At 42.4% G+C, this 17,646-nt stretch overlaps 1 protein-coding gene across 2 annotated transcripts in view; it reads right to left on the minus strand.

Moving 5' to 3' along the window:
* PIK3R5 (phosphoinositide-3-kinase regulatory subunit 5) overlaps positions 1 to 17,646 on the minus strand; it is a 117,534-nt gene that overhangs the window by 61,012 nt on the left and 38,876 nt on the right. For both annotated transcript variants that reach the window (XM_040437493.1, XM_040437492.1), the window contains exon 2: positions 577 to 689. In XM_040437493.1, coding sequence (XP_040293427.1) covers positions 577 to 676 — 100 coding nt within the window. In that variant the 5' untranslated portion in view covers positions 677 to 689. The remainder of the gene's footprint in view (positions 1 to 576; positions 690 to 17,646) is intronic.

Genomic DNA, 17,646 nt, shown 5'->3' on the forward strand with positions numbered 1-17,646 from the left:
CTATATTTCTTCCTTTGCTGGCTAGACTCACTTTTCCATCACATTCACTGTTCTTTTCCATGGTTATGACCACCCTGCAATCCAGCAGCGGTGGTCGTGCTTGCACACTATAGGAAAAAGCACTAGCCTATGTGCAGTCCCACCAGAGAGGCCGGAGATTTTTCCTACAGTGTGCAAGCACGACCACCGCTGATGGATTGCAGGGTGGTCGTAACCATGGAAACTAGCAGTGTATAATGTGAGGGGAAAATGAATCCAGCCAGCAATGGAAGCAATATGGACAGTCAAAATACATTAGTAAGTGGCTTGTATTAACTGCCTCTACATAATAAATGATATTTGCTGAAGTGAGACAACCCCTTGAGCTGTAATACTGTACACAGTCCATGGACAGGAGTTGTGCTGTTTCGGAGGATAAAATAGCAGTTTACATCAGAGATCATACTTTATAAACACCACATCCTGTGCCTCTGTGAGATCTTTTCAGGTTATACACTCATATTTGAGGAGAAGCGTCACATCATGTACTATTTCATGAATATGATGCTGTCCTATTAGCAGCTGCAGTGATCGTACCTGTCCACGAGGAAGAAGATCCCGGTGTCCTGCTGAGCCCGTGCAGACACCTCTCCAGCGCATGCTGAATCCTGTCCTCAGTGCAGGATGTGTTCTGCATTTTAAGGCATGTCCTGAGAGAAAGCAGATTCATTGTGACATTGTAATTCTCACCTAATACCTTTAGTTGCAACACCTAGAATGCAGTTACCAAAAAATCATGTTATTATCCAAATTTCTCAGGCACTCTTCATCTGAAACCATCCAGAGAGAACGTATCTTTAAATCATCATTTAATATAATACATCTCTTACAAAAATGAACATCCACATCTATATATATAAAAATATAAAAAATAATAAAAAATTTAAAATCTCTGAAATCTCTGGTTTGAGACATATACCTGTAAACCTCTTGACCCGCTTTGAAATATCCATGGATATACAGTACAGACCAAAAGTTTGGACACACCTTCTCATTCAAAGAGTTTTCTTTATTTTCATGACTATGAAAATTGTAGATTCACACTGAAGGCATCAAAACTATGAATTAACACATGTGAAATTATATACATAACAAACAAGTGTGAAACAACTGAAAATATGTTATGTTCTAGGTTCTTCAAAGTAGCCACCTTTTGCTTTGATTACTGCTTTGCACACTCTTGGCATTCTCTTGATGAGCTTCAAGAGGTAGTCCCCTGAAATGGAATATGACATATTTTCCGTTGTTTCACACTTGTTTGTTATGTATATAATTCCACATGTGTTAATTCATAGTTTTGATGCCTTCATAGTCATGAAAATAAAGAAAACTCTTTGAATGAGAAGGTGTGTGCAAACTTTTGGTCTGTACTGTATGTTAAAACATCGTTCTATCAAAAGACAGGAGAAGCGCAGTACCGACTATTAAGTCCTCCTCCCACAATCCCCCAACAAGCTACAGGACTGAGAAACCTGAAGTCAGCGCATAGGAACACGTGGGGTGCCGAGCTCCAAGCCACAGAACCACGTGGGACGCCGAGCTCCAAGCCACAGAACAACGTGGGAAGCCAGGTACGGTCCTCAGGGAATACATACAGTACTGTCGGGAGTTGAGGTATTGCGATCTGAGCTATCTTCAGGAAAGAGTTAATAGATACCAAGGTATCGACCGCCGCGGTGGAGCGGCAGTTACTGATTGATATTTAAGAGATACAATATTTCTACTGTTATGATCTAATGAACAGCGGATGAAATGGACACAGTAACAACTTAGTGACATTTGATAAGAATATTTATGCAGATAATTAACCAACTAACTTTAGCCATTGTTAACACTTATCTTTGCATGAAGGGGACAACCACCCCTGATGGACATAATACCAAGTGACACTTGATAACAATATTTGTGTAACTAATGTGGTAAATTAATCCACAGTTAACACAAATATGAACTACTTTTTAAAGAGAGAACTTATAATATATAGTTCACTACCATCAATAGATCTACCATACGTGCATTTTTCCTAACATTGCCACCAGATTGTTTTTATTTCAGAGTTTATTTTTATTTTTAATTATTATAAATTTTTTATATATAGATGTGTATGTTCATTTTTGTAAGAGATGTATTATATTAAATGGTGATTTAAAGATACGTTCTGAATATAGAATGTAATCGGGAAGGGGTCTAACGGCTGGTGACCGTGACGCTTCCGAAAGGTGGGACGTTGGTGCTGTCCTTGAAACTAAATTTCCTGGTACTCGACTTGGAGGACGTGCACAAGGGGAATCCCGAAATGGAGTAGAATATTTCCCTGGGCCCGACAACTGGAGTGGCAAGTACAATACCGATCAACACATACTCATATACTGAGGAGGATATACAGGGCTTTTTAAGGGCAGCTAAGGGAGATGTGACATTTTTGACTGCGCCCTCAATTGATTTGTTGAAAAGAAAGTTTGAGCAGGAGAGTAAAAAAGCTGTGACTGTTGAATTGCATTGAAGTACACTCCTGGAGTATTATAAAACCCAACGTATACCGCGTGGCATGAGGTCGAATTTGAGGTCAAATTTATTTTCTGATAATGAGGAATTCTGCAAGAAGTTCGAGTTGGTAAATAACAAATATGCTTTTGAAGTAATTATTTTAAATGTCGACTTTCTCCAAAAGAAATTGGTGGCAAAACAGTATGTTGTGCAAAAGTTGGAGGAAGAAATCAAAGGTCTGATGACTGCGACAGACTTTACAGCTTATAAATAAAAAATGTCTCAGCGAGTACAAAGGCACCGCATGGAAACAGAAAAGGTGAAAAGAGATAAGTGGCATCGTGACTTGGAGGACTATAAGACCGGTAAGGTTTACAATTGGCAAAGATTACAAATGAGTGGTCCTCAAGTTAGGAGTAGAGGAAGAAGATTTGGACATACACAATTTGGCTTTATTACATGTGATTCAGACTCTACAAATGAGTCAACCCGATAAGATTTTTTAGGAGGTCGGGAGCCAGCCCAAGGAGGAAGAACAGAAGTGGCAGAAGGAAACATCGGCGCTCCGAGAAGAAGAGACAGGTATTTTCTGAAACATCAGATGGAGAGAACATGACCAACAACCAGGAACAATCCTCAGAATTGAGTTTGGTGGTAAATATATCTTCAGTTGAGCTGTCGGACATAGAAGTTAAAGTGTTAAATAAGGGACTTTCATTCTGTCCTATAGAGAAGGTTGACTGGTTCCAGTTGGAGATAGATTTACAATTTTTTTTTAGGAATTTGAGATTACGTGCTTTTTTTCTGGAAATAATGTGAAATGTCAACATGATATGAGCATGATGTGTTTGAGAGATTATGGTCTGAGACTGAAGAGCGGATTTGCTCTACCTCAGGACAATCACTTTGTGGTGACCCGCAGGGTGGCTGAAATGAGGGCTGATTATACATCTATGGGTGTCGAACATAATCTCTCAAGATTTGAAAGAGATGCATTAAGACAGTTGATGGAGAATAAGCAATTAACTATTAAACAAACGGACAAGGGGGGTGCAGTTGTGTTAATGTACACATCGAAGTAAAAAATGGAGGTTTGGAGACAATTGAAAGATGAGGAGGTATATACAAAATTACAGGGCACTCAAGAGACCGTGACCATGTGGTTAACAAATATATAGTTTTATTTAGACCTCCGCTGATACCACTGAGGAAGAGGCAAATAGCTAGACCCCGAAACGCGTCTGGTGCGACACCCCCCAAATTTTGTACTGAAAGACCGAAGAACCGGAGACTGACCAATATACAGAAGCAGAAGTGGACCTTTACCGACGAAATTTTCCGTCATTATACCATTGCGCAATTTCGATTTAAAAGCAGAGGTCTATAGGCTTGGATAGCGATTTACAAAGCCGCCTGCAATCTCCTGATTTTACAAGTGCTGCAGAAACCAGAGGCACATTTCGGAGAGTGGTCAAAAGTCAAGGTTTGGTCGATTACAATTTATTTTACTTGCAAGTAATTCACCTGTTTTCGGCGGGACGCCGCTGCTACTAAATACGGGACATTTGATTTCTTGGTCCATATCAACTATACTCAAGTATCTATTTTTAAAGACTGCACATAATATTGGATGAACTTTTAGTTATTTTGATACCATTTTTTTTCTGGTCATACTACTGAGGTCCGCCTTGATGATAATCTATATGTTAGCGGACTTTTGAATAGCATGAATATAGTGATATTATTATAGAAGCATTTATCTATTGTGTATTTTATTGCATTTATTTTATTTGACTTAATCTAAATAAAACTATATATTTGTTAACCACATGGTCACGGTCTCTTGAGTGCCCTGTACCTTATATATTTCTCATAATCCTTCTATTGAGTGAGTGGTCTCAATTTACAGGAGCACCTTTTGGTTTCTATTTCTTCTAGTGCGATATCTTATTTATTTAATTATATACAAAATTAGTGAAGGACCACAAGTTTGAGATTCAAAAATTGATAGGTAAAAAGGTCAATGATGCCTATGAAAAGGGGATTATTGATGAAGATTTGAATACATTTCTCATTGTGGAGAAACCAATTACACCTGTACTATATATACTCCCGAAAATTCACAAAGATTTGAAGGATCCTCCTGGCAAACCAATTGTGTCTGGGAGGGGATCTATATTCAGTCCAGTAGCTGTATTCCTGGATAAAGTAACTGATGTTTTGTCACAGCTGCGCCCTCCTATGTCAAAGAAACCTCAGATTTTCTGTTGAAGCTGGGAAATGTAGCTTTTGTAAGTGGTTATTATTTGGTGACATTTGATGTGGCATCACTATACAGATCTATAACACACAGTGAAGGCTTGGATGCCGTTGATGTGGCGCTGATCCTTGGACTGCTTGGGATTGTCCTCGAGAGGAATTATTTCTTGCCATAATACCAATTCTAACAGTCTATTCAGTAGGACTATCAGCTGTGTATCCACCTGACTTCTCCTCAACGCAACTGATGGTCCCAACCCCATTTATAAGGCAAGAAATCCCACTTATTAAACCTGACAGGGCATACCTGTGAAGTGAAAACCATTTCAGGGGACTACCTCTTGAAGCTCATCAAGAGAATGCCAAGAATGTGCAAAGCAGTAATCAAAGCAAAAGGTGGCTACTTTGAAGAACCTAGAATATGACATATTTTCAGTTGTTTCACACTTGTTTGTTATGTATAGAATTCCACATGTGTTAATTCATAGTTTTGATGCCTTCAGTGTGAATCTACAATTTTCATAGTCATGAAAATAAAGAAAACTCTTTGAATGAGAAGGTGTGTCCAAACTTTTGGTCTGTACTGTATATGTTTTAATCTGTATACAAGTGTTTTATTCATGCAACCCCCTGCGGAGGAGGTATATAAGTTCACAATGTGTGATGTTTATTACGACTTGAGAAAGGCTTGTGTTAAGCCGACACGTTGCCTGTTTGCCGTGTTAATCGGGAATAAAAATCTTGCACAAGGAAGATGCTGGTTATGATCTTGTTTTATGCCTATTGCTTTCAGCGGGAAGGAGTCTAACTGCTGGCGACCGTGACGTTCTGTCTGGATGGTTTCAGATGAAGAGTGTCTGTTGTAATAATTTTCTATTCAATTATAAATGATAGGGTGAATCAATCCGACGAGCACCATATCTATAGTCACAAGGGGGAGAGCCCTTATACATATATTTTTTGCCTTATCCAAATTTCCTACTTTGGCTGCAGGAACTAGCCATATCTACTGCTGTTAGAAATTCAGATTTCCCATAGTTATCGTCAGCATCAGTGCACTGTGGAGTACAATTTAAGTGGTTTGTCAAGTGCCTACAGTTTACCAAGGTAACCACAGGAATTTTTCACATTGGATCCTGCAGTCAATTTTTTGAGCACTTCAATTAACAGCATCATCAAATGCAACATAAAAGCTAGCAGAAGCATTCTCATCTGAACTTAAAGGGACAGTCTACTTTAAATCTTACAGACCGAATAGCTGCACCCACGCCCCTAAAAAAAAGTCACTTAAAGGGTTTCTGTCATGAGAAATAACGTTATGTAGCTAAATGACATTAGCGATGTGGTAATGTCAGCAGTACATAACAGTACGCTTTATAACTCCCTGCCTGCCGCTGTTCTCTTAAAGACTTTTAAAATTTGCTAATGAGCCTCCAGGTGCTATTAGGGCGTTGCTTCAGCACCTAGAGGCTCGGTCTACGCACCCTTTGGCACGCCAAAGTCCAGTTGATTGACTTTAGAGTTCTCCTCAGTGTCCCGTGAATCCCGCGCCTGCACTGTCCCGTTTAGTATTCGGTGCAGGCGCAGTGAGTGAAGGACGCGCTCCTGCTGCCGGCTTCCTCACTGCGCCAAAGGAAGGAAGCCGGCAGCAGGAGCGCGTCCTTCACTCACTGCGCCGAATACTAAATGGGACGGCACAGGCGTGGGATTTACGGGACACTGAGGAGAATTTGAAAGTCAATCAACTGGACCTGGGCGTGCCAAAGGGTGATTAGATCGAGCCTCTAGGTGCTGAAGCAACGCCCTAATAGCACCTAGAGCCTCATTAGCATATTTTAAAAGTCTTCAGTTATGTAGTGCTGACATTACCACATCGCTAATGTCAGTCAGCTACATAACGTTATTTCCCTTTAAGGGTAGAACAGTTATTTATGTCAGCCTTAAGAAACATTACAGAGCAAAGCATGCTGGAATTGGTTAGAAAACCCAACAGGAAGCTGATGAAAACAAGAAGTTATGCATGTAAACATCCTGCCATGATGCCGTGGGGAGGAAAGGGTTGACATGAAAAACTGGTATATGGGGAAAATATAAGCAGTGTTTAGGGTTCTCTGGACAGATTAAATATAATCATTATGAAACAGAGAACTCCTAGAATTAATCGCCAATCACTTGCTTATGGTTAATGGCCATGCAGTTGTGCAGGTAGCCACGCAGCCAATGATGGATTATAATAGAGGAGTTTGGGTCGGTAGCTCTGGGCCCAATGTTTCTGTGGGGTCCTTCGCCACCCATTACAAGATAGGAGTACATGATGCTCCTAGGTGAAAGGACCTATGATGACGTCATCGCCATGTGACCAATAACATACGGATGTTAATGGTCACATGGCGATGATGTTGTCACAGGTCCTTTTTCCTCCAGGAGGAGTGTTTCTGCAGGATAAATTTGCCATAGGCTTATGTGGAGATTACATCAGAAAAGGTAACAGAGGATGTTATACTATATATTGTATACTGTGGGGGGCTATACTGTATACTGAATACTGTGAGGCATTATACTATATACTGCATACAGTGGGGTATCGCATAATCTGGGGTGTTATACCATATACTGTGGGGGTGTTACACTGTATACTGTGGAGTACTCCATACTGTGGGGTGTTATACTGTATACTGTGGGGTACCATATACTATGGTGGTGTTATACTATATACTGTGGGTTGTTATAGTACATACTGTACACTGTGGGCTGTTATACTGTATACTGCGAAGTACTATATACTGAATACTGTGGGGTGTTGTATTGTATATACTATGAGGGTATGGACGTGTTATACTTTGTATGGTATAGTATGGGGTGTTATATTGTATACTGTGCGGTGTTACACTATATACTTTGGGGTGTTATATACTGTATACTGTGGGGTGTTATACTGACCCTGGCCTATGATACACTTAATCCACCCTTTACGCAGCCATGAGCAATAAGCAGTCAGTGTATGATGGTCCATAGGTGTCCTCATTACCAGCACAATAAGTGTTTTAGGCAGATAGGTGTTGAAACATGAGTTGTCTTCTGATACTAGGAAAATCTAGTGACTCAGATCTGTGAATGGGACCTTATCCTGCTCCGTAAATGCCGCCTGTAAAGTCAGATACAAGGCGCTAGACCTTACAACTTCCCTCTTTCTTATCTAGTTGCGCAAAGCAAACAAATTGTTGTAGGGCTGAGCAGATGGAAAGGGGAACAAACATGGAAGGGAAGGGAAGCTGAATGTGGGTGGCTTTTTAAAAAGCAATATGTCATAAATGGGCTAAGTGTGTACGTGATGTTGTTATTCCTCCGTACCTCCTATAGTGTGTAGCCCCAAAGGTCCCCATACATATTAAACAAAGCTCAGTTGAACCTGCCAATCTTGGCTAGATTGGCTGATTGTCTTATGGATATCAGGGCCGCTCAACTCCCTCTGAGCCATTGTAATCATTGTGAAGGCACTGACCATTGTAGTCTGTATACTGTATTTTTACTGTGTGTGTGTGTATATATATATATATATATATATATATATATATATACACACTCACCTAAAGAATTATTAGGAACACCTGTTCTTTTTCTCATTAATGCAATCATCTAGTCAACCAATCACATGGCAGTTGCTTCAATGCATTTAGGGGGTGGTCCTGGTCAAGACAATCTCCTGAACTCCAAACTGAATGTCAGAATGGGAAAGAAAGGTGATTTAAGCAATTTTGAGCGTGGCATGGTTGTTGGTGCCAGACGGGCCGCTCTGAGTATTTCACAATCTGCTCAGTTACTGGGATTTTCACACACAACCATTTCTAGGGTTTACAAAGAATGGTGTGAAAAGGGAAAAACATCCAGTATGCGGCACTCCTGTGGGCAAAAATGCCTTGTGGATGCTAGAGGTCAGAGGAGAATAGGCCGACTGATTCAAGCTGATAGAAGAGCAACGTTGACTGAAATAACCACTCGTTACAACCGAGGTATGCAGCAAAGCATTTGTGAAGCCACAACACGCACAACCTTGAGGCGGATGGGCTACAACAGCAGAAGACCCCACCGGGTACCACTCATCTCCACTACAAATAGGAAAAAGAGGCTACAATTTGCACGAGCTCACCAAAATTGGACTGTTGAAGACTGGAAAAATGTTGCCTGGTCTGATGAGTCTCAATTTCTGTTGAGACATTCAAATGGTAGAGTCCGAATTTGGCGTAAACAGAATGAGAACATGTATCCATCCTCTGATGGCTACTTCCAGCAGGATAATGCACCATGTCCCAAAGCTCGAATCATTTCAAATTGGTTTCTTCAACATGACAATGAGTTCACTGTACTAAAATGGCCCTCACAGTCACCAGATCTCAACCCAATAGAGCATCTTTGGGATGTGGTGGAACGGGAGCTTCGTGCCCTGGATGTGCATCCCTCAAATCTCCATCAACTGCAAGATGCTATCCTATCAATATGGGCCAACATTTCTAAAGAATGCTATCAGCACCTTGTTGAATCAATGCCACATAGAATTAAGGCAGTTCTGAAGGCAAAAGGGGGTCCAACACCGTATTAGTATGGTGTTCCTAATAATTCTTTAGGTGAGTGTATATATATATATTTTATATATTGTTACACAGTGGGTGTTATCCTGGTTTTCACTCTTTGACCACTGTAGAGCGATCTGGACTTCGCTGCAGGTGAACCACCAGGCCACTACTTTCTGGAGTAGTCTCTGTTGGTTGACAACTGACCCACGGAGGTCAAACACCAGTGCATGGCACTGAGGGGTCAGGCAAAACCGTAGTCAGAGACATGCTAAGGTCAGGGCAGGCAGAGTACATGAAATCCAGTAAACAGTCTGAGGTCAGATCGGGCAGTGAAGAGCCAGTACGGAGATCAGGCACAGGTCAGGCAGCAGCGCGCCAATATTCAGAAAACAGGCAGAAGTCGGTACATGGGCAGAAGAACAAAATACAGCACACCTTAGCAGGATACTAGCAGACTAGGAACCTATTGCTCAGGCACCTTTCAACAAGGGAACATTCCTTAAGTAAGCAACTGCCTGAATAGTTGATTAAAAATAAAAAAATAAAAATATTTAATAGTATATGTATATAAAAAAATGGGATAAAACTCCTTCTATTTAAACTCCATAGCAGACAGATGGAACCTGGACCACTGAGTAATGTGGGGCAATTATACTTAATCTTAAGCTTTCATATTGAAATGTACCGTGCATTAATACTTTGTGCCCAAGTATACCCACATCTCAAAAAATTGATCAATTAGTGGAACCACAGGTGTCCTACAGATCAGTGTTATATGCAGACACCTCTTTTCAGCTTCGACCTGTGAATCAACAGATGACTGATGGCAACTAGATGAGTCCGAGATTCAGCTCCTATTACCGTACACTACTCAGTGATCCAAGTCCCATCTGCCTGCTATAGAGTTTAAAGGTTTTTTCCGGGCTGTTACTATTGATGCTCTATCATCAGAATAGGTCATCAATATCAGATCAGCGGGGGTCCAAAACCCGGCACTCCCGACAATCAGCTGTATGAGGAGATGGTGTGCGCAGTGTGCACGTGCCATCTCCTGTCTCTCTTCCTGTTCACCATTGCTGTCTATGGCAAAGACCATAGACTGCAGCAGTAAACAGGAAGAGAGAAGGGAGATGGCACATGCACACTGCGCGCGCCTTCCCTTCATACAGCTGATCAGCGGGGATGCCGAGTGTCGGACCCCCACTGATCTGGTATTAAAGACCTATCCTGAGGATAGGCCATCAATATTAAAATCCTGAAGAACCCCTTTAAGTACCACAAGGTTGCAGTCATTTGCCGGTGAAGACTAGTGTGTGCCCTTTAAGAGCCGGAGGGAGGATGCATGCACGTCGTATAGGCAGCCAGGGAAGGATTGAGCTGGAAAGCAAGCCTGCATGGAGGGACAGGGCTACCCCGGCAGCCGGGCACGGCAGGACGAACAGGGGAGTTGGAGGGCAGCCGCGGCTGCGGGCCACCTCTGTAACACGGCTGGTCAAGCTATGTCAATTCTTCTCTTGCACATTAAATATAATAATGGCCGCTTAACTTTATATATATAATTATATGAAGTGTTCGCTCTATCACTTTTCCTTCCTGCATTCAGCTAACAGCAATAGGAAATTAAGCCTTCCTTTCCACTGTATTAAGCTTCCCTTTCCCGTGCTTTATACAATAAGCAAGCTCACCCTGACAGTGGGTCAAGTGGCTTTATATTCCTTGTCTGAACGGACCCATTCATAGTGACCCCTGAATGACAGGATTCCCAGGAGCGGGCACCGGGCCATGTCTGCAGACTAGAAACACTGCCTGCCCGGTGTAAATCTTAGGGGAAAACACCGGATTTGTAGGTCTTAATTTATTTACAATGTGCAGAATACACTTGGGCATCAGTGGAGTACATAGAGAAGTAAAGGCCCCATAGCAGGGATCAAACCAGGCCCCCTCATACAGGACAGAAGAGTTTCCGCCTAAACCCTTTTCACAGACCGTTGGGATATTTTTCCACTGCCTCATTTGCTAAAAGTTTGCTAAAAGGTAGACTCCTGACCAAGTTTTCACCTCCTCTAGAAGAGGGGATGATCCCAACTGGGCCCCCTCCTGCCCTGGGCCCCATAGCATTCACATGGTCTGCCGCTATGGTACGCCCCTGTTGGGCAGTATATTTATATATCAAATCATCCGGGTGTGGACCATAAGAATGAATATCAAACCTTAAACAGCTACTCCAGGTGTTCGATAAAGTAGAGAAACCTCTCATAGTAGCTAGATTGAAGCCCCTGTTAATAGACCATTGATTAAAGGCCTCCTAATAAATTTGGCCCAACTTATGGCAGACAGGAAAGCAAAACTGAGCCAGAAACTGGTGTAAATTATAGTAAATTTGCTAGCCAGTAGGCCTCTCCCCTCCAATAAGCCCCACCTACTTAAAAAGGTGGTGAGAGCAGCCTAAAATCACAAAAAGTGAAAAATCCTTCCTCAAAATGCTGCTTGCGAAAAATTTGTGACTTATGTATGCTCGAAAACTGTCGTAACTTGGTAAATCCCCCCCATGGTTCATAAAATTCCGTCTGCCTGGAGCCAACACTAGGGGGAGCTCAAGAGCTTACTGTTCCATACTTCATGTGTACATGGTATGCAGTCAGTGTCTGTGCTTCTTCTAGCATTGTCTGCACCCCAACTCTATAGATTGCATAGAGCCTTTCATTCATCGTTAAATTTGAAACTCTACATGTAAAATGAAGCTCCAACTGTTCATCCTGATCTCCAGAGAATATTCGGTCTCATGCACATGGCTTGTTTCCCTACTTTCCCTCCATGTGATTTTGATTTTATTCATAAGTACGCCAACTTTTTGCTTTTCCTGTCAGATCTCTACCAGAATTACAAATCATGGTATCCTCCATTGGACGCCATGTTTACAGATGGTTCCCCCATAAAAGCATCTCTCTGACAACCTGCACAGTGCGCATGAGGCTTTACAAAGTCCTAGCAATAGGAGAAAACTAACACGGAGGAATGTAACCAATGCAGAAAACTGGGTGACAACCCCTAAAGGAAGGGATTAAAGGTTGTCACCCCGACCAAGATCGCTCAGAAATGACGAATAGCAAATGAAAAGATTTGAGTCACTAATGATTGTCTTGTTTTATTGAGTTTTTTTTTTTCATTTTAGTGTAATGTTTTTTTCAGTCCTCGAGAGCGGCAAGTGAGAGATAAACATCTGTGTGCTCAATTCTGTTTGTCAGACATCAAACCATCTTCAGCCTAGTTCATCCTGTTTAGTTTTGTGGCTTAGGTTTAATTGAGGGGGGTGTGGATGCTTTTACAAAGGGACCTGTCTCTTAACCACGCCTCTGACCACAAAAAAAATTCATGCGTTACTGTGTTAAAAATATGTAGTGAGTCTGTAAGGCTCAGCTCTGCTATGTTATACTATCCAGAAAAGGTCCCTAGATAGTATATGCCATAAAGGAAGACACTTTGGGGCCCAAGTTGAAGATGGACACCCCTTTCCTATAGCTGTTGTGCTTTTCAACAGGCACAGAAAGGGGGAACTGGAGGTCCTTATGCAAAGTTGCTGGCACTTCTGAGGGCTAGGGGTAGGTTATGCTGTCATGAATTGGACTTAGGACAGTAGGCTACATCTGCATGGTATAACAGGATAAGGTAATACTATAGCACGGTAGGCAAGATTTTATAGATATAAGAGAAATGTGGAAATCAATATGGCCAAAACATGAACTCCACAAGACCTCTGCTGGCATCCTGTGGTACTTAGCACTGATGTTAGCAACAGATCCTTTAAGTACTAGAAAATGCCTGGTGTGGCCTCCCAGCGAATCCCGCAGATGATGATTTTGTTGAGATTTGCGGAATTTGGAAGCCCAATAACCTCCTTGATCTTTTTGTTGTTCCTCCGACCATTCCTCAGCAATTTTTGTGGTGTGGCTGGGGCATTATCATTGTCATATTATCCTTTTAGAAGAGGACACTTCCATTAGGGGCAAGGTATCCAAACCCGAAACAGCAAAGCAGTCCCAAACCGTGATGCTGCCTTCAACAGCCCCAAACCGTGATGCTCCCTCCCCCAGCTCCTAACCAAGATGCTCCTTCCACCAGCCCCAAACCATGATGCTCCCTCCACCAGCCCCAAACCATGATGCTCCTTCCACCTGCCCCAAACCATGATGCTCCTTCCACCAGCCCCAAACCATGATGCTCCTTGCACCAGCCCTATACCATGATACTCCTTCCACCAGCCCTAAACCATGATGCTCCTTGCACCAGCCCTATACCATGATGCTCCTTCCACCAGCCCCAAACCATGATGCTCCTTCCACCATCCCAAACCATGATGCTCCTTCCACCAGCCCCAAACCATGATGCTCCTTCCACCAGCCCCAAACCATGATGCTCCTTCCACCAGCCCCAAACCATGATGCTCCTTCCACCAGCCCCAAACCATGATGCTCCTTCCACCAGCCCCAAACCATGATGCTCCTTCCACTAGCCCCAAACCATGATGCTCCTTCCACCAGCCCCATACCATGATGCTCCTTCCAACAGCCCCATACCATGATGCTCCTTCCAACAGCCCCAAACCATGATGCTCCTTCCAACAGCCCTAAATCATGATGCTCCTTCCACCAGCCCCAAACCAAGATACTCCTTCCACAAGCCACAAACCATAATGCTTCTTCCATCAGCTCTAAACCATGATGCTACCTCCACCAGCCCCAAACCATGATACTCCTTCCACCAGCCCCAAACCATGATGCTTCTTCCATCAGCTCTAAACCATGATGCTCCCTCCACCAGTTCCAAACCATGATGCTCCCTTCTCCACACTTCAAAGTTGGAATAGGGTTTTGGTGTTGTTTTGCAATGTTCTTTTTCCTCCAAACATAGCGTTGCGTACTTGCTCAAAATTTTCACATTTGCCTTGAGATGTGGTATCAATACTGATCGCTAAATCCCATCACACAGGGTTATAATGTACTATTAAATAGAAATTCGTTTTCTCAGTTCTGCCTTCATATATATGGGTCAAGTGAACTAAATCCTGTGCTGAACTGTTTGGGAAACCTATTTACAAATTATTATAGAAAAATGCTATCCACTGTATAGTATATAATTTTAAATGTATTTCTTCTTTATATACTGTAATGTACTATGTTGTTAGGATTACCACTGTCAAACCAAAAATTTTGATCTTTGTTAACCCATTAGGGACCACCAATACTAATTTCATGGTGGTGACTAATGAACCTTAGGCGAGGCTGCCACCTCTTTGCGATGGCCTAGTCGACCCGTGCAGTGGAGAGCAGGAGCCTAGTTCTCACATGATAGCCAGGTCCTGCTCTAATGGCCTGGATTGCCAGAAGTGCCGACCAGGGCCTTTAAACACTTTAGAGACTACGGTCAATAACAACTACGGCATCTAAGTGGTTTAGGAGGAGGAGGCTTTCTCTCGCAGGCATCGCAAATGAGACTGCAGGGTGCCGATGTCAGAGTATGGCAGCCAGAGACCTATTGAAGGCCTCCAGGTCTCAGATAGTGGCTGTCAGTATAGTATTGACAGTATAATACACTGTACTGCATAAACAGTACAGTGTATTATAGAATCAGAGGGTTTGCATGTCAAAGTCCCCTTGTGGGACTAATAAACTGTAAACAAAAGTGAAAGCTTTATTAAATTTTAAAAAAATCTCCAAGTTAAAAAAAATGCTTTGCAATAGAAAAAATAGCAAAAATAAAAATACCCTCCACATATTTGGTATCGCCACATCCATAATGACCAGCAGTACAAATTAATCCTGTAAAAAAAACTATTTGATACATATGCAAATTAACCTGAGATGAGTCCTGTCCCTGAGATGAGTCAGGGACAGGACTCATCTCAGGTTAATTTGCATATGTATCAAATAGTTTTTTTTACATAATAAAAGCACACAGAGCTATGGGGACTGGGTATTGCGGATGTGCTAGCGGCGATCTAGCAACCCATGTCCTCAGCTCTATACACAAAATCCCGGTGACAGGTTCCCTTTAAGTTATTTAGGGTGAAAAATGAACACTGCAAAATTGGTAACATAAAAACTCAGTAGATGTATTGCTGTTTTTTTTTTTTTTCAACCTCACCCCCCTGAGGAGGAGTTAATAAAAGTTAATCAGTTAATTATTTGTAACCTAAAATTTTGCCATTAAAAATGTAAACTTGTCCCGTAAAAAAAAAACAAGCCCTTATAGGGCTGCATTGACGGAAAAATAAAAGTTAGAGCTCTTGGAGGGCGACGATGAATTTTTTTTAAAAAAATTGCCCAAAGCAGGCCGATCACCAACGGTTTAAAATGCAGGGTTTGATGGGTTTTTTATGTTTTTTTTTTGTGAAATCAGTTTTTAAAAGCCTAGGAAAGGAGTCATTCACACCAGCCCTTCCACTTGTTATCCCAGTGACTTGCTGCTGATTCACAAAGGTCCACATAGTCAACCAGACCTGCAATTTTGTTTTATGTGGTGGAGGCCATACTGTATGCACCCGCCAATACTTCTTCAACAACATCCGAAACTCATTGCTTGGTTGAGTATGTGGACTCTCCCGGCGTTTTATTACTCTCTTGTCTGGACCTCACCCCCTCGTCCATCTTTCACTAACGCTGCGGAGAAAGATGCACTTTGAAGAAGTGAGGTTTCCTGTTCTGAGTCATCTCATCTCCAGTTCGAAGAAAACAGAATGTGGAGAGCACAGAAGCAGATCTGATCTGTGACCACATAGTGGAATTTTTGTCTTTGATCAGAACGCCAGCCTTATAAAAGTTGGGGGGGGGGGGGGTTGCAGGTTATAATAGTGGATCTCATATAAATTGACCACTCTCGTTTTTTACTGTAAACGTCAATTATCTTCTGAATGTAGTGGTTTATTAGAAGCAGCGCTCCCATAGTTGAGGTTGACTAAGCCTTGCAATGTTTCTAGGCCACTTAACTAAATTGACCACATAGTTTAAACTAGTTTAGGAAATCACATATATCAGCTGTGGTTCCCCATCTTCATATGACCCGCAATGCACTCAGCTGTGCTCCAGACGAGTGGTGGAAGTCACCTCTTAGGCCTCTTTCACACGGGCGTCCCAGATTTGCTCCGGATGCGTCGCGTGTGCATTGCGGGAAACCGCGCGATTTCAGTCAGTTTTGACTACGATTGCGTTACGCTGTTCAGTTTTTATCGCGCGGGTGCAATGCGTTTTGCACGCGCGTGATAAAAAACTGAATGTGGTACCCAGACCTCTTCACTGAGGTTCGGTTTTGGGATCGGTGTTCTGTAGATTTTATTATTTTCCCTTATAACATGTTCTATCTTCATTCAGCAGGACCTGCGCTGACGTCATTGCGCTCACGTCATCAAAGGTCCTTTTGCAGGTCCTGAAAGAAGAAGAAAGAAGACGATGCCGACTGCGCGATCAAGGGGATGAGGTGAGTTAATTTTATTTATTTTTTAACCCCTTAATTGACATTTTAGTAAGCATTTTGTATTAAGAATGCTAATATTTTCCCTTATAACCATGTTATAAGGGAAAATAATACAGTGAATTTACTTTAATGGGGTCCGGGGTGGCTCATCCCTATCATCTCCTAGCAACCATGCGTGAAAATCGCACCACATCCGCACTTGCTTGCGATTTTCACGCACCCCAATTCATTTCTATGGGGCCTGCGTTGCGTAAAAAATGCAGAATATAGAACATGCTGCGATTTTCACGCAACGCACAAGTGATGCGTGAAAATGACCGCTCATCTGCACGGCCCCATTGAAGTGAATGGGTCCAGATTCAGTGCGGGTGCAATGCGTTCACCTCACGCATTGCACCCGCGAGGAAAACTCGCCCGTGTGAAAGGGGCCTTAGGCTACTTTCACACTCGCGTTTTGTGCGGATCCGTCATGGATGGATCCGTTCAGATAATACAACCGTCTGCATCCGTTCAGAACGAATCGGTCTTAAATACCATTAAAAGTCAATGGAGGACGGATCCGTTTTCTATTGTGCCAGATTGTGACAGTGAAAACGGATCCGTCCCCCTTGACTTACATTGTGTTTCAGAACGGATCGGTTTGGCTCAGTTTCATCAGACGGACACCAAAAGCGGAATGGAGACTGAACTGATGCAAACTGATGCATTCCGAGCAGATCCTTTTCCATTCAGAATGCATACTGATCCGTTTTGAACGGATCTCACAAGCGGAAAGCCAAAACGCGAGTGTGAAAGTAGACTTAAAGGCAACCTTAAAGATAAT

The sequence above is a fragment of the Bufo bufo genome, chromosome 6, assembly GCF_905171765.1.
Source record: "Bufo bufo chromosome 6, aBufBuf1.1, whole genome shotgun sequence".
Classification (NCBI taxonomy): Eukaryota; Metazoa; Chordata; class Amphibia; order Anura; family Bufonidae; genus Bufo; species Bufo bufo.